Source organism: Pogona vitticeps, chromosome 1, assembly GCF_051106095.1.
Source record: "Pogona vitticeps strain Pit_001003342236 chromosome 1, PviZW2.1, whole genome shotgun sequence".
In the NCBI taxonomy this organism is placed as follows: domain Eukaryota; kingdom Metazoa; phylum Chordata; class Lepidosauria; order Squamata; family Agamidae; genus Pogona; species Pogona vitticeps.
The window spans coordinates 114,870,521-114,895,145 of NC_135783.1; the positions used below are offsets into that span (position 1 = coordinate 114,870,521).

At 42.2% G+C, this 24,625-nt stretch overlaps 1 protein-coding gene across 3 annotated transcripts in view; it reads right to left on the reverse strand.

Moving 5' to 3' along the window:
• CD109 (CD109 molecule) overlaps positions 1 to 24,625 on the reverse strand; it is a 119,205-nt gene that overhangs the window by 84,871 nt on the left and 9,709 nt on the right. Inside the window, exons 1-3 of one of the 3 annotated variants that reach the window (XM_072999673.2) lie at positions 21,244 to 21,612; positions 19,821 to 19,981; positions 1,704 to 1,732 (exon numbers count right to left, since the gene is read on the reverse strand). In XM_072999673.2, the coding sequence (XP_072855774.2) occupies positions 1,704 to 1,732; positions 19,821 to 19,981; positions 21,244 to 21,359 (306 nt within the window). In that variant the 5' untranslated portion in view covers positions 21,360 to 21,612. Of the gene's footprint in view, positions 1 to 1,703; positions 1,733 to 12,064; positions 19,746 to 19,820; positions 19,982 to 21,243; positions 21,613 to 24,625 lie in introns of those variants that run through there. The other 2 variants (XM_072999674.2, XM_072999675.2) reach the window with 2 other exon arrangements.

A 24,625-nucleotide genomic window follows, 5' to 3' on the forward strand; every position in this document is an offset into this window, starting at 1 on the left:
AGATCTGGCAAACTAATTCAAGATACCTTTGCAGTTTTCTGCTTTTGCATTGTTTGGGAAAGTTACCTTTCCAGGACAATAAATCCCAGAATCCTGCAGCTGGCTGGCCACCAGCCATGGGAGAGTCTAAGAACTGTGACTTTCTGAAGCACTACTTAATTGTCACAGATACAGGACTATTCTACCTGCCATACGAGAGTGGAAACTCTTGCTACAGACGGCATTGAGTCTCCTCTGTTCCTAATCTAAACAAGGCAAGATTGTTATCACCAAACATTTGGACATGCAAAGATCCTTGAAAGGTATTTTAAATTTTAAAAAACATAATCTCACGTTTACAGGCAGCCGATGAGGCCATTTTATTACAGGACACCATACATTTTGTTGTGTGTCTATATATGTCTGTGAGCAAGTATGTGTTAGTTTTTGAACTGCTTTTAAATCCATAGGCTTTGAAAATACATGGCCAGAATCCTTTTACTTCGACCCACCACTTCAGGCCAAACAGCATAACTTGCTGCAACAAATTGCCAGTGCTGAACAAGTCAGCCATTGTATTTCTTGCTGTGCTCCAAGTCGTGTGACAGGAAAAACAAATCTTGATTTCTTGACTTGCACTGATTCACTACAGCCATTCACACCATTTGACTTACTCCAGTAGGTGTAAATAACAGAATGCTGACTATGTTTGTTTTCTAATGTTATAACTCATCGGCCACAATCATTTTGCCTAGTTATTCCAGCGTTAGCTAAGAAATCAATGTAGATGCTACCCTTTGCATGCTAAGTTGCTGAATTAATTCTACACCAGTGCAAGAGGATTTGGAACATTCTATTTTTACCTATATTTTAAAATCATTTGTGAGTTGTATTGGGTCCCTGCAATGGAAGAAATGTGGCAGACAAAGGAAATAAACATATAAAACATCCCCCTGTTAATATTTTGTTCTGAAATAGTATCTGAGGAAGAGTCCATAAAGTGCCTTTTTCTAAGTACATATATGATTTGACTTAACTATTCTGAGCCACATGTTTCATCAGAAGGCAGACTGCAAATAAAACTATATGTTCAATCACGTTATATGTTCTTCTGAACCACCACGAAACATTTTAATACTTTCACCTTTTTTCCAATCAATACTGAAAACCATAAACCTAAAGTGAAATATTCCTGTTGACTCAGTTATCTGCACTTTATTTTGATAAAACCATTATGAATGTCTGTCTTAGTGTCATATTTACAGTTCATTACCTCCTAAACTTTCTAATAGTAGTTAATTAGTTAATTTGTGCCATTAAGTTGGTTCTGATAAATGAGGACCATTCTTGAGGTTTTCCTGGCATTCAGTACTCAGAGGTGATTTACCAGTCCCTCCTCTGGAACCATGCTGCTTGCCCAAGGCTACGCAGGCTGGCTCTTTTCACAAGAAGCACAGATGGGAACTGAACCAGACACTCAAAGCCACTGAACTCTTCAGCCAGCCAAACCTTCTAAATTGCATATCAATGGCTTACATTTCAGTTTATATCTCACTGGATTTTATGAATATTCTTCATCACTAGGAGAAAGAATAATTTAAGCAGGAAGAATGATTAAAATATCACTAGGCTAAGCAAAGCATCAATTCAGATATTCTTATTTCTCGGTTTGGTGTTGAATCGTGTTGATTGCTAGTACTGTACTTCAAAAGGAGAATACTTACAGCTGGAAGGACAAGTGTTCCAAGTGAATCTATATTTAAAATAGAAAAAGGTAAACATTAATCCACTCCCTGATTCTCATGTGCTATATACTCCCAATAAGTAAATCCATCCTTGCAATGCACCTTCTTTAAATCAAGCAATCCAGCATTATTCTGTTAAATAGTCTGTCCTTTTCTTGCTTTTCATCAATGGGACTTCCCATACTGCCTGTAAACACACCCCTTATAGGTAGACAATATTTCATATATATTACTGCAAGCCTGAGGGCAACCCAAGAATACAAGAGATCTGGGGGGAGACTTTAACACCATGTCCTTCAATCATCTGTTAGTTTCCTTATCCTGGTTGTGAGTTGAGCTAAGAGCAACTGCCCATACTTGGAGACTCCAGACCAAGCAGACTGAAAGAACTGGGCATGCTTAGCCTTGAGAAAGGAAGACTGAGGGGCGATACCATAGCACTCTTCAAATACTTGAAAGACAGTCATGCACAGGAGGGGCAGGATCTGTTCTTAATCATCCCAGACTGCAAGACGTGTAATAATGGGCTCAAGTTACAGGAAGTTACAGATCTCCTAACAGAGCAGTATAACAATGGAACCAATTAACATGGAAGGTGGTCAATTGGTTCCAATGCTAGAGGTATTCAAGAGAAAATTGGACAACCACCTGTCGAATCTATTTTGATCTGGATTCCTGCACTGAGCTGGGGAGTGGACCCAATGGCCTTATAGGCCCCTTCCCACACAATTCTTTGATTCTGTTTGAAAGATTTCCATAACTGCAAAAGAAAAATGAAATTCTGCACAGCCACTAGTGAGGTCTTGCCTTAAATTACAGTGGTGCCTCGCTTGATGATGTTAATTTGTTCCAGCGAAATCACTGTAGAGCGAATACATTGTCAAATGAAATTTTTAAAAACCCATTGAAACGCATTGAAAACCGTTTGATGCGTTCCAATGGGCTGAATACCTGCTCGTCCAGCAAAGATCCTCCATATGGCGGCCATTTTCAGTGCCTGTAAAGCGAGGAATCCATCCTAGAAAACAGTGGGGGACCATTTTCTTCGGCCGGTGGCCATTTTGAAACCCAACGATCAGCTGTTTGCTGATTGTCGTAAAGCGAAAATCGGTTCCCGAAGCAGGGAACCGATCATCATAAAATGAAAAAAAACCCATTTAAACCATTGTTTTGAGATCGCAAAAACCTAATCGTACAGCGATTTCCTCATTAAGCGAGGCACCACTGTACAGTATATGGATGTTACATCTCTACTGGCCATGATAGCTGAAGGAATTCTAACAATCATTCTCTTATAAAAATTCAAGAGCTAAAACAACAATATTTTTCAGGAATACCATTGATATCCCAGATTATATTTTCAATGGTCACATTAGCTGGGAGATTCTGGGAACTGTAGCCCAAATACATCATTTGAGACATTCTGGGAGCTGTAGTCCTCTTTTATTGAAACAGTAAAAGCCAAAGTCACAACATTTTTCATATTAATAGTAATAACCATAGTTTATATAAGCAGATCACACTGAGATATAGTTTGAATCTCTGTGCACTCTCAAATACCCTAACCAGTATTTATCATTACCCATAGAACACTCTCAGTTAGGCATGCTTTCATTGAACGTGCATCTCATCTCATCTTGGGGCATGTCTGGACAGGGCATTTTTTAATCAAGAAAAAAACAGATATAAGTTACACAGAATATGCAGCCCATACTTCTGTGTTATACCTTCTTGACTGGCTTATCAGGCTTTGCCAGGTCCCATAGAAGTGTGAGAAATTAGCTTGTGTGAGAATTAGCTTGTGTGAGAAAGGCTGGAATAACCACTGGAAATTGGAACTATTTTTCAAAATGTTCTGATATGAACACTATGGGTAATCCAGTTCCTTTAGGGACATAATTACATTCTATTGTGACTAAAATCTCCCTTTGCATCCGTACCCCAGAGCCAGGCTTGTGACAGAGAATCACCACAAATAATAAAACTAGTTCCATATTATGAACTTGGTGTGCCTTTCCAATTCCCCACTCTAACAACTTTGGAGAACTTAGACCAGAAATATCTCCTCATCCCATACATAAGAGGTACAGTGAATAGTATAGTTATTGTTCCAGCTGTATTCCGAAGCCTCAATCTTCCGTCTCCTCTCTTCCCAAGAGCAACAAATAATACAGTGGTGCCTCGCAAGACGATGTTAATTTGTTCCACGAAAAACATTGTCTTGTGAAAACATCGTCTTGCAAAACGCAGCTCCCCATTGGAATGCATTGAAATCTAATTAACGTGTTCCAATGGGGAAAAATCATCCATAGAAAACATCGTCTTGTGAAGCACAAGAGCGATTGTAAAAACCAATCGTCTTGCGGATTAATCATCCCGCGAGGCAATCGTTTTGCGAGGCACCACTGTATTGCTATTACTGGTTCAGTTCACTTTGTTGTACAATAATCAATCAGGCTTTTTGCTAAGCAGTGAAAAAAGACAAGCAATGAAAGTAGATTTTAAAAAATCAATAAGCAATGTATTGCATATAATTAATACACAATCCATACTAAAATGCTATAGTGGATAATTATTTAAATAGCTATTAATTAAAATAAATCTAGAAGCATGTCTTGCCAGGCTGGGAAGGATAAAATATTCTGCCTCCTTAAATCTCCTTAGATCTACCCGAATCACCCAACATAGCCAGCAGGGACGGCTGAGGGTCTGACGCCGAGGGAGGCCCGGAATGAAAAAACAAGAAATCGGGCCTTCTCGGCGGTGGCCCCTCGGCTGTGGAACACCCTCCCCACTGAAATTCAGCTGGCACCCTCGCTGGGCATTTTCAAAAGCCAGCTGAAAACTTGGCTATTCAAGCAGGCCTTCCCTTCAGTCAATTAAGTCATTCTTATTTTCCTCTTTTATTCTTGCCATCTTCAGACTCTTTGCTTTAAATTAACTGTTAAAATTGTAAATTTATGATATTATATTTTATATTGTTTTGTTTTTTAATGTAAAACTGTATATTTAAAATTGTTTATATCTTCTAAGTTGTGAGCCGCCCAGAGTAGACTATGTCTAGATGGGCGGCATATAAATGCAATAAATAAATAAATAATTGTTTCTGCCAATATAAACAGTTTTCATCAAGACAATATTATTTCCAAGGAAATATAATATCCTGCAAACCAGTCAAGGTGTTGGACTCTTAAGTCAAGATATAATGATCAAGATCCTATTGAGTTTTTGCACTAGAGTAATGCAATTGAATTGGACATGACTTAATGACTAGACAACAACAAATGCAATTGATAGCTTATGCATTAACTGTAAAGCATAAAAGAATGACAACTTATTCTGGAGTGACCTGGCACTTAACAGCACCATCACAAAACCTGAGGGGAATGTGGTAGAGCAACTAGAAACCATCTATTTGAGCTTGGGAGTTCTAGGAGTGCTATATTCAGAAGAATGAGCAAGAATATGATACCCAGGGACTATGCTCTGAACAACAACATGAGCACAACTGCATTAAGATACTACACCGTATAAAAATCTTATTTGGCTACACAAAAGCAGCTAGGAGATACAAGGTGCAAATAAATCAAACAGCCTTGATAACCAGCACTCATACTATCTTTACTGTAAAGAGGTGGTAGGAGAGCTAGCCCAGGACAATCCTCACACTCACTGGGAGACAAATAGAGTTGCAAGCAATTCCTGTAATGCAAAGTATTTGAGGGTCATTTGGTCTTCAATAGACTATTAAGAGCCATTCATTTTACAAAAGACCTGCTACTCAATCGGTGATATGGATCAATCCTATGACCTGTATCTTTGTTCTCTGCTTATGCAGGGTGACTCTGAGGTCCTTGTTGAGCTTCTACACTTCTGAATGTACTACTATGTCAGAGAGAGGCAAAACCATCGTTACATCAAAACAGAAAAATCAGCATTAGCCCAGTCTTCCTCATCCTAGTATCCTTCAGATGTTATGGACTACACATTCCATCTACAAAATTCAATATGTTTAGAGAGAGGGAGGTTAGAAAAGCTGTTTTAAAATCTAATCATACAAGATACTCTTGGGCAGCAACTGCACTCTTAATTACACTCTTAAATCTCCTTTAAGCTGAACTTTTGGTTGAGTTATTTTAGCTAGGAGCTGCTGTTGGGTCTGCAGTTGATGCTATATATGAGCAATGAAGAACCTATGGTACGTGTGCCACACCTGGCAAGCAGAGCCCTCTCTGAGGGCACGCGAGCCATAAGTCGCTAAATCGCTACCCCGGCAGCCAAACCTGAGGAGCCGGCTGCAGCCGCAGTGCTAGTGCCCCGACAGGTGGCCGGCCAGGATCTGGAGCAGCTGGTGCTGGCAGCGGCGCACTGGCCATGCTATAGGCAGTGGCAGGTTTGGGCATGACTGGAGGCGGATCTGGATTGGGGTCTGGAGGCACCTCCATGCTTGGGATTCCCCCTTCCACTGCCACCCCCTGCTGGGTTTTCTTCCCCCCCCCCCCAGTTTGGGCACTTGGGCTCAAAAAGGTTCACCATCACTGCTATATATCCTAAACGTCTTTATTATAAGGAATTAAATTATTCTGAAATGCATTTGCATATGAATTTAATTAATTATGCACATTAATTATGGAGGTTTTCTAGGTATACGGTTTACCACTCCCTTCTTCTGGGGTGCTCTGGGACTTGTGCAGTTTGCCTAAGGCTACACTGGCTGGCCCTTCTTCCAGGAGCCTCAGTACAGTATTGAACCATGAACATCTCTAGCTCCACAGTCAGGTGCCCCAGCTCACGGAGCTGTCTAGCCAGTTATTGGCATATATAAATAGTAATTAAATGTCATTTCACCTAGCACTGGATTTCCCCCATCCTTCTATTCCTCTTTGCCATTATGATGCTGTGTTTGCCCCCACTGCAGTTTTTTCCACTCTTATGTACCAGTGGTGGAGGCCCCCCCATATGCTCTGTCTTGCACTTCAGCTCCCCAAAGCCCAAGGGGGGGGGGTTACAGATCTAAAATATGTGGCAAGCTGTAGTTATAAAACATCTGTAGTGCAAAAGTTCACCATTCCTCCTATATAGTGGAAATAAGTAGCACTGGACTCTAGGGGCTTTATTTCTGAGTAAATATGTATAATGGGATTGACCTGCTACTTAGGAACATTCTATTTCCTGGCTTCTACATCTCGTCAGAATGAAGCATGTTAAGACTCTCAAACCATTTTAACAAAGCCAACAAAAACAATTTAAGCAGTTTGCGGGTCACGTTGCTTGACGAATTGCTAACTGAACATGTACCGCTAACTTAACACACTGCTAACTAAATATTATTTTAAAATCAAACGGAATAACGAAACACTGGCTATGCCAAAGATTTCATTTTAAATGAAAGAGATATTTTGATTTGACACAGGAAATGAAAATCCTGCTTTCTTTTAAACACCCATTAAAGTTTAAACATATCGATTCAACAGACTCACAAACCACACACACAAAAATTGTAGAATTATAAATTGCAAACATCCAATGTAGGCTTCACATATACAGATAGAGACGGTGATGAAAAGATACATATATGTAGGTATTTCCTCTGCCTGGTATTTCTTTATGACAGAAAACAAATATCATCCCGAAGTTTACTCTCGTAAGCTGTCAAGGATTCTACCTCAATATAAATAATAGTAATTGTGTATTGTGAAGTCAGTTCTGACTTACGGTGTCCTTTTTTAGGGTTTTCTAGATGGTGAGTATTCACAAGTGGTTTACCATTCCCTTCTTCTGGGGGTGCCCTGGAACTGTGCAGCTTACCCAAGGCCACACAGGCTGGTTCTTTTGAGATGCACAGTGGGGAACTGACCTTCCAAACCTCTGGCTCCACAGACAAAAACTTAACTCACTGAGCTATTCAGCCAGCTAGCTCAATATTACAGATGAGCATGAACTGTCAAAATCGCAGTTCATCTTGGTTCGTGGAAGTCCATGAACGAGAAATTTATGAATTTTTCCAAAACGAACCACAAACTGTATTGTTGGTTCATTTGGGGTTGGGGGGTTGTTTTTGTTTGTTTGTTTGTTTTCTTTTTTAAGACAGCCCGGTGTGCAGATGACCCCCAGCCAGCTGACAGGTCAGACAACTAAAAAATTAGTTAGCTGGAGCGGAGCCATCTGCGCCACCTCTCAGCTGGTAGACAGGGACACACACAGATGGCCACCAGCCTCCAAAGGGGCTCTCAAGATGGTGGCAGCAGCACAGGAAAAGAGGGCAGTGTGAACAGGTGGGTGCAGGCTGGGGGGAGCGTCAATGAACCAGGTTTATAAATAGCCCAAAATTCATTGATTCAGGCAAGTTCCGGTTAAGGTTGGACAATTCCAAACTGATTCAAATCAATAAGCTAGCAATTTCAGACTAATTTCCTGGTTCATTTTTACCTTTCGTGCCCATCTCTACTCAATATACACTAGGCCATATAAGCCAGGTTTCCCCAATCCTCAGCCTGCGGCCCGGTGCCAGTCTACAGCCTTGGCCAAACCGGGCCACGGAGACAGATCTTCTGCTCCCCCGCGCACACTTACCCCCTGCATGCCCACCCACACAGCCCCTTTGCCCATGCGTGTGAGCACCTCCCTCCCCTTCACATGCACGCAAGTGCCCATGCAAGCATGTGCCGCCCCTTTGCACACACGTGCAAGCGCAAGGGGGTGCCCCCCAAAGCACAGACTCAGTCGTCCCCCAACTGGTCTGTGGTGTCAAAAGGTTGGGGACCACTGATATAAACAAAATGTTTTGGCTGCTATCCTAAGAGTGATTTATTCCTTCCTTCATTTATCATTACAATTCTTCATATAAAGGAATCTCTAAACAATCCTGGATCCAAAAGCCTACGTAGTCTACCATCCTGTTTCTATACTGGCCAGCCTAATGACGACAGGCAAAAATGAGGACAACAAAATTTACTTGCTTGTGTTCCTCAGAACTGACATTTAGAATCATATTGCCTCTTGACTCTGGAGGCATCGCACAGCTATCATGATTACCCTCTTACTTATTTGTGTAATCCCTTTCTAAGGCCATGCAGTTTGGTAGCGAACACTACATCTTGCTGTCTTAAGTATACACAAAAGGTGCAATGTTTAGATGCAAATTGACTAAAGAAATCTCTGTAGGCATCATCTGCTACATGCCGGGTCACACAACTCAATATGCAACAAGCAATAGCTTTTAGATATTTCTTAACTGATGGCAATTTGTTTCCAACAGCTACATCTTTTGCATAAATGTACAAAACAATTTCAACAACTGTGTAACATACATCCTTCCTTGTTTTACCTATCACGACTTCTAGAGTACTGTAGAACAAACTTTCACTTAAAAAAATCAAAATGAAAATGTAAGACTGAAGCTACAGTCTTGTTTTATGCAGCTAAATTCTGCTTTAATTAGAAGCATGAGAAATTGAGAATTAGAAACTTTTTAATGTGGTTATGTTTGAGACCTTTTTTAAACACTAAGATAATCTTGCTGCCCAAATGGAAAATAATACTATTCCCAAGTGGGTTTTCCCATATCATCACTGTTTTACTTAATAATTAAGCTTATCAAACTTAAGCAAAATGTCATCCAAAATAATCCCCAAACTCTCTCAATTACTAATGATCTAACTTTTCATGATATTAAATTTCAAATCATCCTAACTTGAAATGGTTCTGAACATAATCCTAGTTTGTCACAGACCTATTCATATTCACAGCCCTTGTCTGCATCTGTTCATGGATGCTAGAATGGCCAGAGTTCTCAAATCCTTTTCAGTGGAAGCCCAACATAATTGATTACAATTTAGAATAGCAATCCAAATTGTAATCAAAGCACTGGTTACGACCTACAAAGCCCTTTACAATGTGTCACCTGACTACAGTGTTTGAAACACAGCCATCCTAGACTTTAAGTGTGTTCAATGAGAACCTAGAAAGGGACCTTCTCAATCTCTGTTCCCAGGTTCTGCAATGTCCTGCCAAGGGAAGTCAGACTAGATACATCCTTGTTGTTCTTTGGGTAGGTGGCACAGATTATTTTTCAGTTCAGTCAGGCATGTAGCTTTTAAACTGACTTCTTGCTAAAGTAGATTTTAATGGGTGGTTGCTGTTTGTTTCCTCCTTTACAAATATTATTTTATTTGCTCTCTTTCTTTACATTGTGATAATTTTTTATTTCATCTTGTCTTGCCATCACGAATATGATTTGTAGCAGAAAGGCGGAACAGAAATTTAATATATGCGTGAATAAATACTTCTGCAAAACAAGGGGAGGCAGCCCCTGAAATGTCAAATCTTTTTAATGTTAAGATCTAACAGGATGAAAACCCAAAACCTGATGCTTCTGTTGGACACAGCAGCTTCGATTTCTCTGAAATCCAGATGGACTTGTGGAACTTCCCCGCTGGGGGCTTCTGCCTGCTACCACCAGCAGTGAGAACCAAAGGCAGCAGATTTCCACCCACCCAGGCAGAGTAGATAGGATCTTCCACTGCAACAAAGCCCCCACTGCCTAATAATACAAGTTTATACTAGAAGAATACAATAGGGAGGCATCTGTGTGGCATCTTGACCCCCTTCCAACCAACCACCACTTTTTTTAACTTGAAGAAACTAACATCTAAGGAGACTTCAAGATCTATGTCATGAACAGCGTGTTTTACTATTCCTCTGTGGGAGGAAGAGGCCAGACTTTTTTATGCCATATATGCCAAAAACAGCTGGCTGGATAGTTCAGTCAGTTAAGTACAGAGGTTGGGGGTTCAATTCTCCACAGTGCCTTGGGGAAGCTCCACAGTCCCAAGAAGAAGGAAATGGTAAACCATCTCCGAGTACTCTCTACCTAGAAACTCATGAAAAAAGCTGCCATAAATCAGAATTGACTTGACTGCACATGATTATTATGATTATACTTCAAAACAATGCTCAAATGCAAACTGCTCAGCTTTAGCACATGTAACTGAAAATAATTGTCTTTGAGTTTCCAAGTTAGTAAGCTTAAGGCTACATCCTTAAATCTTTTCCTGTACTGTTCATCTTTGTAGTTATTTGGGCTGTTGGTAAAGTTTTTTTTTTTAATTCAGACAGGCATGAGGCCTTTAAGTTAAGTACTGAGTTTAAAACTTCTGCTGCTGAAACACAGCCATGTAATCGGAGAAATGCACCAATTTGGTTGCCAGTGACAACCATAAACTCAGTGTTGGTAATCCAGAATGGAAAACCACTAGGGTGTTCCACCACAGGATTAATACATTTTGAAAAACCCAAAAGCAATACAAGGACAAAGAAAAGTGCCTCTTCCAAAATGGTTCCAAGAGGCCGCATGGTAGGAGGGGACACAATGTCTAGTAGATGGGATGAAGCAGAAGAGCTGTTATACACAAATTCCTCACAGAAGCAGAGAGCAACAACTCCAACCCTCGCTGGCTGCCAGAAACGATTACCAGCTAGCAGTCACAGCGAGAACAAATGGATCCTTGCGTGTAATTGCTTCCAAACCCCACCACCACCCTTTATGACTAAAGCGTTAAGGTTTTTTTAAAAAAAAAATCCTAACTTTCTAATATATAAAAATGTAGAGGCAGCATTTTTAAGCTTCTGTCAATCTCATGCTTTTATTTACGTAACTCTCCTTCACTGCAGTAAGTGAGAAAAGGCAGATACAAAACAGCCTCTGCCTTGGCAAGGGATGAATAAAGCCGCTTCAGATAACCAACAGATGCGTAACTGAAAGGTGGAAGCAAGGAAGGGGGAGTGAAGGAGACATACAAAGGGATGGGTGAGATTCACTCTGTGAGTTCTCCTACCAAGGTAACACAGCTGAGAAAGATGCATGATGAGCTGAAACTATTAGGGCAAATGGAAAACTTATACCAGCTGTTTCCCCAACCATACTGATTAAATTAATTGCTTCACACTAAAGGCCACATCTGAATGTTGATGTGACAGAGTCTCCTCAGTTCCTCAAACAAATATACACCCCGGCCGCTAGGAAAAGCAGCGAGCACTCAGAGATAAATCAGCTCAGTTCTTTCTTTATAAATCTGATTCTGAATTTGCTGAAGTTGGAATGTTTTTACAAATCACAACTAGAAAAGAGCACGAACTGGAAACCCAGCTGTGGTTAGCTGGGCTGCTGCTTCTGACCATGCCTGGTAGCCATCACAACATTCATCTATCTATAACAAGGAGGAAACAAAATAGGAAGCAACCTCCAAGGAAGAAGAAGACATAAATAAAAAGAAGCAAGCTATACAAAGATTAATAAAAGACTACAGAAGAAAACATTCAGCTATGTACCTGCTTCTTACCTCTAATACAGATTTTTTGCCACTTACAGTACATTGGTGTTCTCTTAAAATATACGTGACGTCATCTTCTGTTTGTAACCCTCCCATGTTTTCCCACCCCTTCTTTCAACCCTCCATTTTACCAGAAAAGAGCTATTAAAGGAGAAGTCAGAACGCAGAAGACAGAAAGACAAAGTACAATGCCTTTTGATTGAGAGCACCAAAAGCTGACCATCTAGAAGCACTTCAAAAGGCTACACTGCCTGAACAAAAGTCACGACTAGTCAGAGAGTAATAAGACTGGATCAGTAATTCTTGAACTCACAATATTTGGAGCACCATTTCAAATTATTGTTCTGATTGCTGCAGGAAAAATTGAGGATCAGAGAAGATAAAAAGTATATTAAATAACACGTGGATATTACACTGTTCTGGTTTTTATGAATATATTTGTCCTTTGTTGGACACAACAAACAAAACATCAACAAAGCAAGAAAAAAGGGGGGGGAGAGCTTAAATTTATCTCAATTGGCTACATAAGGAAAATTGCTGGGGTTGCCTTAACTCTGTTTTACGCTTTCAACTTTTCCAGAGCCTGCCATGCAAAGCCAGCAACATCTGATGAGTCACCTGGCAAAGGGAGAGTCTCGGAAAGACTTAATGGCATGTTTATATTACAAAATTCATACTATCAAATCCTATCCTTGTTGCCTTGCTGTTTTACAGCTTAGCATTCAGGAGTGTGCTCTCGGCTGGCACATAAATTTGGCTGTTTATATTGTCAAGCAAGCAAGCCTCCAATACTGGCACATTTCCCCCAGTGTTGCTGTCTCCACTGCTTGTCTCAGCTTGCCAGTAATTTACATAGCTTCTGTATATTTAATAACACAGGATGTTGGGTTTTTTTAACTCCCTTCTTCAGCATCAAGTTACATGATTCCTGAATTGCTTGTGACTGGCACAAGTTACTGCACACTTAGTTTCAGGCTGCCATTTTAATTAAGAATCAACTGAATATATTTACAGCAGCTATTCTTTGTGGCTACAAAACAAAACTCTTTGCATGCCATGACATAAGCCAGATGGAATTGTATGCTTGTTGTCATAATGAACAGAGCTGAGGTTTAGTCAGCTCGCAACAGATACAAATGGATAAAAAATAAAAACAACTTGAACCAGATACCTTTTCTGTACCTGACTGCCAGATTTACTGTGTAAAATCAAAATGAAGAAAATGTATCTAGAGCAGTGGTTCCCAACCTTGAGTAACCCAAGTATACTTGGACTGCAGCTTCCAGAAACCTCAGTTAGTGGTGAAGTTTTCTGGGAGTTGCAGTCCAAGAACACCTGGGTTACCCAAGGTTGGGAAGCGCTGCTCTAGATCACTGAAAACATTACAAAGCATCAAACCCAGATCTGCCACTGAGTGTACACTTGTCAGGCAACTGAAGGCAATCCAGCTACAATTGTACATTTAAGGCCTACGAGTATGTGGTTGTGTTTTGTTTTGTTTTCTTAGTGATGAGCACTATCTTCAGTCAAATGTGTGAAAAGGGACCAAATCAGGAGTATCCGTCCGATTTTGGGGTGACCATGGAGCAAAGCAGGTGGCTCCTGCTCATCCAAAGAATGCAGCAGGCCTCCTACAGATCCTCTGGGTTCAAACCGGCATTTAAAAACATTTTAAAAGTTTTGAAAAGTTTTTTTAAGATATGCCATGATTCCAAGTGAGAAAGGGGAAATCAAAAGTAATACGCAGTATGCAGGCAGACTCGGTTGATGCCAAAGAAGATGTCCAGTGACGGTTGAACTTCCCAATCCGTAAAGACCAAGATCTCTTGTGGAGCTCCAAGCACTCAGGTGGGAGGGTGGCCTCAGAGGCTGCCATACAGTATAGGTAAAGGTGAAGGTTCCCCTTGACATTTAGTCCAGTTGTGTCCGACTCTATGGTGCGGTGCTCATCCCCGTTTCCAAGCCGTAGTAGAGCCAGCATTTGTCCGAAGACAGTTTCCGTGGTCACGTGGTCAGCACGACTAGACACAGAACACTGTTACCTTCCCACCGAGGTGGTACCTATTTATTTACTCGCATTTTTACATGCTTTTGAACTGCTAGATTGGCAGGAGCTGGGACAAGTGATGGGAGCTCACTCCGTCGCATGGATTCGATCTTACGACCTTGCAGCACAGAGGCTTCTGCGGTTTAACCTGCAGCAGCACCACGTCCCTGTCATACAGTATACACTCTGATAATTATTGGGTCAGCCATTTTCCATACATGGAGAGGGAAATGAAAGACCAGCACTGTCAGTGCAAGGAAGGATTGGCATTCTGGAATTTCCTCTTTTCCTTTCTTATCTAGCTCCTTTCATTTGTTACAACTATTTATTACTATGACTGAGTGTGTGTTCCTTTCGTAGGTCAGAATTGGTATTGCAAAGTATGCCTTCCTTCCTCACCCCACGCCCCAAACTTTTCTTCTTCTTCTTCTTCTTGGGGCTCCAAATAAATGCTTCTACTTGGTGGCCTTTATGGCATTCCCAGAGCAGAAAAGTTCTTGTAGACAGAATGAGAATCTCTCTTCCCTAGACATCAGATTGTTAGCTGTAACTTTTATGCCATGAGCAAGGGCAGTTCTATTATGAAACTAATGAAGCTTAAGCTCCAGGGCCTGTAATCTCATAAGAGCCCCAGAAGCAACTTTAGTCCACATTTTTAAAAAAATTATGGTTACCCAGACCTCACTGCTGGTTGAGAATGGCCCCCATAATAGTTCAAGTTCTAAGGCCCCAAAAATGTATGTCTGCCACTAGCCATGAGTGTGCTCTGCCTGCCTTGGGAAGGCCTTTGAGGAAAACTTTTCTCTGTATTTCTCACCGTAACCAAACCAGGCTAACAGTACCCAACCCAACTCAGAGAGACTAGCCTTCTACTTCTTCACTTGCCCTTGCTGCCATAATTTTACCAACCTCAGTTTCCCCTTTAGAAGAAAAATTGCACTCTTTATCTTACTTAGATCTTTGCCAGTCATGTAACATCTACTCTTTTTTGCCACAATTTATTCTAACTGATTTCTGTTTCAGCATAAAACACTTGTACAGTAGAAACTTTTTTTCTCATTGCAGAGTTAAGCAAAGAAGGCTGGGGCCAAGACAGATGTAGTAGGAGAAAGCCTTCCCTCCCAGATTATCAGCAATTTGAGCAGCAAAAGAAGGTGGAATTTGCTGAAAGCAGGAGTGGAAGTGGTGAATTAAGGATGGAAAACCCTCTGCAAATGATCAGACTTCAGGCAGGAGCCTTCCTCTGGCAGCCTTTCAGATGGAGAGTAGGGGAGGGGAGGCACAACCTTTGCCCCACCAGGTTAGGATTACAAATCCCATCATCCCGTCATCAAGTCTTTATTTTTTATTTTTCTTTTGTTTTTGCCTGAGATGCTAGCACAGACTAGCACAGTGGTTCTTAACCTTTTTGAAAGAAACGCCCCCTTGAGCCATTGAGGAAGTTATCATCGCCCCCCTCCCCACGGTGATATCTTTTTATTTATTTATTTATTTATTTATTTATTTATTTATTTATTTATTTATTTATTTATTTATTTATTTATTTATTTATTTATTTATTTATTTAAGACACTTAAATCCAATGACCCCTGAAAACAAAATTCAATTCCAAGAAAATGAAATGCCCCCCCAAAAAAGTAGCATTTAATAATTTAGTTGCAAGTGAATTTTAAGACACAAAAAGAAATATAAAAAGGACATAAAAACAAATGCAGGAACTAAAAATTTCAAGACAAAAAGTCTGAAACTAAATTAAAATTGGAGGAAAATATATATTCATGCACACTGTAAGAAGGCTGCAGCCATCTTCACAGGTTTGGCTTGCTCCAGCGCCCCCCCTACCGCCCCCCTGAAAAATGAAATCGCCCCCTGGGGGGCATTATCGCCCACGTTAAGAACCACTGGACTAGCAGGGCTACCTCTTCTAAAAATAGGACGTTATGTGTATCCTTCCCCTTACAAAAACATGTTTCAGAAAACTATGTTTGAACGAGAGGGAAAGAACTGCTGCACCCTTTAACCCTGGAGCCATTTTTTTTCTAAATTCAGGAGTCCCTAATCTGTTTGTTCCCTGACAATATGATCTTCCTATGGGAAGTAAAAAAGTTTGGGAGGAACAATTTTGAGGGGGGGGAAACAACTGGAGGTGAAAGAGTTCAGCAGGACCCCCCACTTTCACCATTTCCTTCACTCAGCTGTGGATCAAAAAGAGGAGGAAAGAGTTGGGAAAACAAGCCTCTGATTCTGTACCAGATTTAACTTTGGTATCAAGTTCTCTTCTGTTCTCTTCCAGAAGCCTATGACCACTCTTAATGGGTAAGAACATTAATCCGAAATGAAAGTAAAACTCAAGAACAAATTTTGGTTCTTATGTGATTTAGAGCAGAGACACATTTTTCTTCCTAAATCATAACGTCACAAATTGCCAGAAATCTAGACTTTACAGTGTGCTTAGAATGCTCCAAATGCTTCATAAAATGGTAATTGAAAACCAACGTCTTTTAGACTAAGAAGTTTTATTGGACTAAGCTTTCAGGGATTCCAACCACTTCCTCAGATTCACTGGGCTGGAGTCCACAAAACACTGCACCAATAAAACTTGTTGGGTCTTTCAGGTATGGCAGAACTCCTCTTTTTGCAACACTAACACCCCCTCGCCCCTGAAAATGTACACAGTCGTCCTTCCAAGCAGTCCTTTCCCTGTCCCAGGGTCCTCCAAATATGTTGGACTATAGCTTCTAACACCCCAAACAGTGCAGCCACTGGCCATCCTTCTTGTGGGAGGTGGGAATCCAACGTATGTGGAAAGGAAGTCGTTTCAGCCTTGCAATAAACCATGCAAAATCAGATCTTTGCAGAAGATGGTGCTGAAACTTACAATGCCTGAGTCCACCCGGTGACTAATGTCTGAGCCGCAAAGTTCAAGAGTCACAATTTAGCTTCAGTATTAATGCTGCAAACCTATATGCATTTCAGTAAGCATCACTGGATTACGGATCCTACATGTATTTCGGGTAACTGTCAACCACTGGGATCTCTCCCTGTAAGATGGAGTGTATTTAGATTTCAGGGGAGCCATATGATAGGCATAATCCCTCCCATTTTCAAATAAAAACCCACATTGCAGTACAGTATTTGATATATATATTTCAGTTTAAAAATGGGAGGGATTATGCCTATCACTTTCTGGATAAAGCTATAATCCTATACACGTGTCAAGAGAACTGGTAAGATAGACAGAAAGAAAGGTGGGTATGTAGAACTGCATTATAGGACTACAATTCAATTCCCATTTACCTAGCAATAGTCTCCAATGGATGGAGAACAATTCAGGTAAAGTGAAAATTAGTAAACCATCCCAATTCAAGAATGAAAAACCAAATCTGTTCTAGTTTGCTCTGCTCTTATTTTATACAAGATGCGTTCTTTTAAATTCACATTTATTAAACTGCTCTTTCTAAAAAAAAGGTGGAGTCATGCGTTGTTAGAAAAACATATTTAATACTGTAATAGAGATTGTTATGTGAGGGAGATTATAGCGACAGCTTTCTTGAAATGCTGCTTCATGCCTCATTTTATTACATGCTGCAGTTGCATCCACTTTTTAAGTTTACAATGCTTTCATTTCCTTTTAATGACAATACTTCAAATTTCAGATAAAATTATTGGAGGAGACAGATTTGACAGGGAGAATGAGATGACTGCATTTATCAAAAGGAGACATGAGTTTTGAAGGGCTGAGAAATAATTCCAAACCTTTCTTTTTATTACATTCTTGCCCAAGAAGAAAACTAGACTATCCCATAAATTAAACCTGTGATCTCTTATGGAGAATTTTCTTTGTATATGGAAATTCCCAAATGGCACATAGCCTCATGGCACGGTAGTTAAACTGAAGTCAAGACTCTGCTTACGACCTGAGTTCAATCCTAACAGCTCAGGTAGGCAGCTCAAGGTTGGCTCAGCCTTCCATCCTTCTGTGGTTAGTAAACTGAGTACCCAGTTTACTGGGACAAGGGGGTAGCCTGCAATGTACCCTCTAATTTTCAGCCCCACTGGGCAGGATTCCACCTCTTGCACACACGGCTTCGCCCCTGCGCGCATGCACAACTCCACGACCCCCACCCCCCGTGCACTGGGTTCCGTTGGAACCTAACGTGATTGCTATGTGGAGAAGGAAGAGAGCTACGTGGAGGGAAACAGAGTTGTGTGCATGTGTGTGCACCCCCACCTTAGCAGGAACCTTGGCAGCCTGCATAATTCAATTGTAAGTCACACAGAGAGTATTTTATGGGGTGTTATATAAGCAGAATGCTTTGCTTTACTTTTCTATCATCTCCTTTCACAGCAGTGTGTGGCATTTGGGGTGCAATTCTAAACGCACGAAATAAACCCCACCATACACAATGGAATCTATTTCTGCCTAAAGATACATAGGATTGTTCAGAAATTCTTGAGAAATCTTTTTCATCTGTATGCTGCACCCATCCTCCCCGGAGCACACAAATAAACTTTTTTACAAAATGTTACTCCAGCCCAAGCCTATTATATGTGGATGACAGAAAACATATTAGTAGACACAATGCTGAATTTGGACCTGATTGTCCTGAGTTCAAATCCCTGCCCATCGTTAAACTCTCTCAGTTGCCCTAGATAAATAACTATCCTATTTCTCAAGGTTGTTAAAATAACAATCTCTTTCAGGGTTTTTAAGAGGATAAAAATCAGATTATCATACGTACACCACCTTTAACTCCTTGGAGAAATGATAGTCCAGAAATATGCTAAATAATTACTGTATTATGCTATTGAAAAGAATAACCCAGGAGGAACATGCAAGGACATGCTTTGCCAGTACTTCCGATGTTTTGTCAACCCAGAGTCAGGTCTGAGAAGCAAAAGGACATAAACACCGTGAACCTTTCTAATAAGGCAGCTTATAGGTATTCATTCCCGAAAGCACACACTTCAAATTCTGTGCCTCTAACTCAGAACAAACCAAAAGCCAGCTGCAACCATTCTTCTGACCCAGTTCCTCTAGACAGGTTTTTGTTTGGGGTTTTTTTCCCCAGCTTGCTTGTCAGGACTCCAAAGCACTTTTCAGTTTCTCTCAGCTTACATGCCAATAAAAAGGAGTAAAGCTCTTTCTGAACCCATCAGCCCCTCCTGAACAGAAACAGTGGAAACAGTCAGGAGAACATTTGAAAGAGGAACTGTCAGGAGTAGGTTCAGGCAACAAATGACAAAGTACAAGGAACGAGGTCCCTTTCCAATCTCAGAACTCAAGACTGCTTTTGCACAACCATTAGACCAACTCAGCAAATAATGTCAGCAATCTTAGAAAGGAAGGGCTGGAAGGAACCCTATGTGGGAAATTGAATTCCCTAACCACAGCCAGGGACCTAAACCACTGGGCTATCCAGCAATTCATCTTTAGAGACCACACTCTTCCATATCCCTCTGGAACTTCAGTAACAGAAAAAAGACTTAATTGTTTTAGACATTTTAAATTACTATATCTAATGCGCTCCTTTAACAGTCATAAAATGCAATCTTTTTAACCACAGTAATCTTAAATTTAAGACTACAGGAGTGCTTACTTCTGAGTAAACACCCATGCAACTGCGCTGTAATGGGCACAATAATGACTAATAACTGATGGAGGAAGGATTCAGCTATACATTTCAGGTATCTTTTAGGTCAATGAAGTCCTCTCACCTCTTTGGAAGACAGCTTCCCCATGTAGCACAGAGTTATTTTCAAACAACACTTCTCCTTTTATTGTAACATGTGATGGGCTTGCCTTCAACAGCGTTACTCCAATAGTGAGATTTGCTCCAGGCCTAATGATCTCGGGACCTGCCAACAGGTAGGTGGGTCTAACAATGAGAAATAGAGGAGGGGAATAAATTAATACTCACTGCTTCATTGTTTTTTGCTTGAATTAAGACAGATCTGTATGAGGATCCTGCCCATTAGAGGAGAGGAAGCAATGCAAACCACAACCAGGAGATTAATATTGCAAAAACAACAGTCTTTTGATATCCTGACACTATATCTTGCATAAGCCTTCATGGACTGCTGCCAACTTCTCAGAAATCTTAACAGTATCTTATAGCACTTGTTTACGACTGTAAAGAAGTATGTTTGTTCATTCTAACAGTCTCTAAAGAAAACAAGCACACACACTATGGTACCACAGGTGAAAAAAATGCAGTGACTATCTCCAGCTATTAGGCATTTTAAAAATTATGTCCTCAAGAAAGAAACACATCCATAAGCATCTATTTTTAGGGCTCTGGCACAGCACCACTTATACCCTTGCACTTTGCGTTTAACTAGTGTATTCAGAAGGAAGCAGCCTTCTGGAATCTTTTGCTAACTTGGCAGGAGTGAACCTCACTGAGTCACACTTTCAAGGAAATCCATACAGAATGGTTGTGACTGTCATTAAGATGTGTTCCAGTTCTACACTTCAAGGACAGACATGAATGGATGGATGGAATAAAACATTTGGCAGAACTGCTAATGTTGCCCCTGCCCACCCCCATGCTGGGTATGTAACACCAAAATCCAACCAAGTTCTCTCTCTGTGTGTGTGTGTGTGTGCGCGTGTGTGATATTAAATAATTAAATAATCGTTTTATAAATTCCCAAATCTGTTGATTACGCATATCTCACTGTGCCAAACAGAAGGAGAGTCCCTATCAGGAAACAAAGATGAGGGGGAGCAGTATCGCGGATTCACCCACATTTCTGAGTGCACCACTTGTTATCACGTGTGGAAACCAAGCTCTCTTTAGGTACTTTCCCTCCGATCTAATCCAGCAGTGGGGGGGGGGGGGCGGGGAAGCAAAAACATGAGAGTTTTGCCGCCCGGTCCCGTCCCAATTAAGGGGACCCATTCTGTAATCGTCAAGAGGGCTCATTTGGGATTCCGCAGATTTCTGTCGGGTTCTTCTCCTCCCCATCGATGCACGGCGAGGCCTTCTCTCTAGGTGGAACCCTGTTCCTGGGGGTGGGGCAGGGGTGAAGAGGGTACCCGGCCCCCCAACTCTTCCCCTTCTTTCCTTTCCCATTCCTCCCCATCTGCCGCCGCCCCCCCCCAAGCTGCCCCCCACCCTTTCCTCTGCCCTCCTACCCAGAGGCAGCGGCCCACGTCGTTGTCAAGAGGCACAAAACGAGAGGGAGGGGGCGAGGAAGCCCTTCCGCGCCCCTCCGAGCGGCGGCCCAAACGTGGGCGCCGCGCCGCAGCATCCCGCCGCGCCTTGGAGCTGGCGAGCCGCTCGGCAAAGGTGCCGCTTTCCGCGGGGCTTCACTTTTTTTTCCTTCCCTGGAGTTGGTCCGCCGTTTGGGGCGCAGCCCTGGAGAAGAGCGCGCCTGTTCGAGCAGTGAAAGAAGCCCCTTGTGGAGGAGGAGAGGAGGAGGAGGCGGAGGAGGCGGTGGCGGTAGCTTCTCCCCTAAGAGGCTGCCTGCCCTCCACCCCGCCCCGCCCGGACCTCCGATGGATGAGAATGCCTCTCAGTCCTCCACCTCTTTGATGGAGGAGGAGGAGAGGTGGTGGTTCAAGTTTGGGAAGGCACCTTTCACCCGCCCCCCCGCGCAAGTCTCCCCACCCTCGGAAAGTGGGGAAAGTCAGGCTGAGGGAGGAAGGGGAGGCAGAAGGAGGCCGAGTGAAGGCACTTTCCCACAACTAACCAGCGCCGACGCTTTAAAAAAAAGTTTATAGGCTTTCTCTCTCTCTCTCTCCCTCTCCCGGGCAAAATTTCTAGCGGCTTAAGATGAGGGCGACCTGGCTAAAACAGGTCCACCCCTCTGTGGAATATAAAGAAAACGTTCAGGCTTGAAAGATGTGTGTGGAAAGAAAAGTGCTCGTTTTTCTCCCTGTTGAGTCACAGGAGAAAACATAGACTTCAGGAGAAGGGTGTTGCCTTCTTGGCTGGTTCAAAACATGTACTGGGAGGAAAGGAGGAACAGAATGTGCCAAGAAGGCAGCATGAAAAAGGGGGCCATCTTGGAATACCAGGAGCCATCTCTGAATTAGAATGATGGGTTGAGGGGCACTTTATTATCTGAGAACTGCAGAAGGGACCCTGTGGGGATCCTCAAGTCCAGCCCTTGTCAAGGAGGCCCAGTGAGGAATCGGACTCCCAACCTCTGGTTCCGCAGCCACTGAGTTAAACCACTGAGCTATCCAGCTGGCAAGTTTTGTTTGGCATAAGCTGAGCCAACATCTTCCAACACAGATTGGACTGCCATCCTCAGATGTTTATGCCAGGTGCTAGCCACTAATGTGCCCCCTCCTCTATTTCTGTAATTTTTGCTGTGGCAAACTGAAATAAAGCATGTCCCGACTGGCCCTTTTGGTGCAGGCTGGTGCAAGTTTCCCACAAATCAAGTTCAAAGTTACGAGATAATGTCACTCTGGTGCACACTAATACAGGAGGCTGCCTTATACTTCATCAGCCCATTAATCATCTAGTCTAGTATGCTAACTCTGACTGACAGTAACTGTGGTAGTAGCTCTACAGGCTTTCAGGCAGGAAAGCTGAGTCTGCTGCTCTAGGCAACAGACAATAGAACAGCAGCAGAGAAAGTGCCCAGAGCTTGGGGTCCTGGGGGGCCTTCTTGTAGTCCGTCAAGACTGGACAACACTATTGAAGACTGTCCACATGTTCCTTCTTGTGGTACATATTGCACTGCTGTCGCATGTTGGATGCATACAGTCATACACTAACATAAATACTGTATAATGGAATAAATAATATTGCTCTTTCTTGTCTTCAGGAATTGTGGCACTAAGGGTAAAACACATTTTCTCCATATAATTTACAGAGATAGACCCAAGAGCACATTGGAAAGGAACCAATGTCTGGTAAGAGGCTGCCAGCTGGAGATCAGCTGCAAGTGACTAATCACTACCTCAGGCTATATGTTAACATCTTTAATTCTTCACTGAGCACTATTTGTGGAAAGTTTAACTTGCTTCAAGTTGCCCACCAAACTGGATCGTTCCTCATGAAGCAACTCCTTGCATAGCAAAACAAACAAAAAACAACAACAAAAAACAAGCTGTCAAATTTCAGGTACCCCTCTCTCAGATTTGCCCCCAAGTTATTCTGTTCACCATCAAGGCAGACCAGAGGGTTGAGGAGATGAGGTTGCCATTGCATTTAAAAATCCCATCAAGGCTAGTAGGATTACCTCCCTGTCCGATACTGGGTGGAGTGCCTCCATGTGTCTGCTGACAGGTTGGGCCTAGTGCTGGTATAATGCTCTCCCAACAACCCACAATTGTCCCTCTCAAGGCTGACGGACTTTATCTCTGCTGCCATGTTGAAGTCCCCCCCCCCTTGTGCTTCTGGGGAAATTCAATGTCCTTGCTGAGGCACTGGTCCCTGGTCCATCCTTGGACTTCATGGGTACCATGGTCTCCATGAGACTGTCGCAGCAGGTGAGATAGATGGGTGCGGCTACCAATCAACAGGTGGAGCTCTATAGAGTGTTCCATGACCTCACCGTTGCCAAATGACATCTGGGGCTCCAACAGGATGCCACAGAATGTGACCAGTTTGCAGCCCATTTTCAAAGATCAAGGTCCTCTGTAGGAACTTGAAATCTGTTAGTAAGGCAATAAGTAAAAGCGGGATGTCTTGTGCCCCATCTGATCCAGTTTTATTGGCTCAATTTCTCCCTGTGATGCCTGATGATGTTGACAAAGCACTTACACATTCTAAGCTTACCTCCTCTCGATCAGACCCATGCCCCTCTTGGCTTTTAAAAGCTGCCAGAGAGGGGACTATAGAATGGGCTTGCCAGACCACCCATTCTTCCTTGCAGGAGGAGTATCTTCCCCTCTGTCTGAAGGAGATGGTGGTCAGGCCATCCTAAAACAGACAACTCTTTCATCGGACAACCTTAATTATTATTGTCCCATCACCAATATTCCCTTCATGGGCAAATTGGTTGAGAGAGTGGTGGCTGGACAGTTCCAGATGTTCTTGGATGACACTGATAGTCTAGAACCATTTCAGTCGGGCTTTGGTCATGCAGCTCAATGATCTTCTCTGGGAGGCTGACAGGGGGAGTGTGACTCTGCTGGTCTTCTGGATCTTTAAGCAGCCTTTGATATCGTTGACCACAGTATCCTCCTGGGTTCAGCTGTGGATGGCTGTTTCATCCCCCTGGTGTCTGGAAGTTGAGTCACTGCAACTCAACTTCTTTCTTGTTAGGTTGAAAAGTTTCACTACTCATCCAAGCAGCTTCTTCAGTCTGAGGAGAGTTGGTAGGAGACTATTAATATATCCTCCATGGTTGGTTTCACTTCTCCCTGACCTGAATAGGCTCATTAGAAGGAAAAAAGACTGGGACTGAAGGATAATCCCACTTCTGCAGTCCTTCTCCATCCATTGTCACGAGTCATTAACAGCGGTGTTTTTGGTATGTGTCCCTAATCCTTCTGGGGACCGATGAAAGGGCAGCATGATAAATAGGAGATAGACTGTATCTAAGGCCTCCACCCC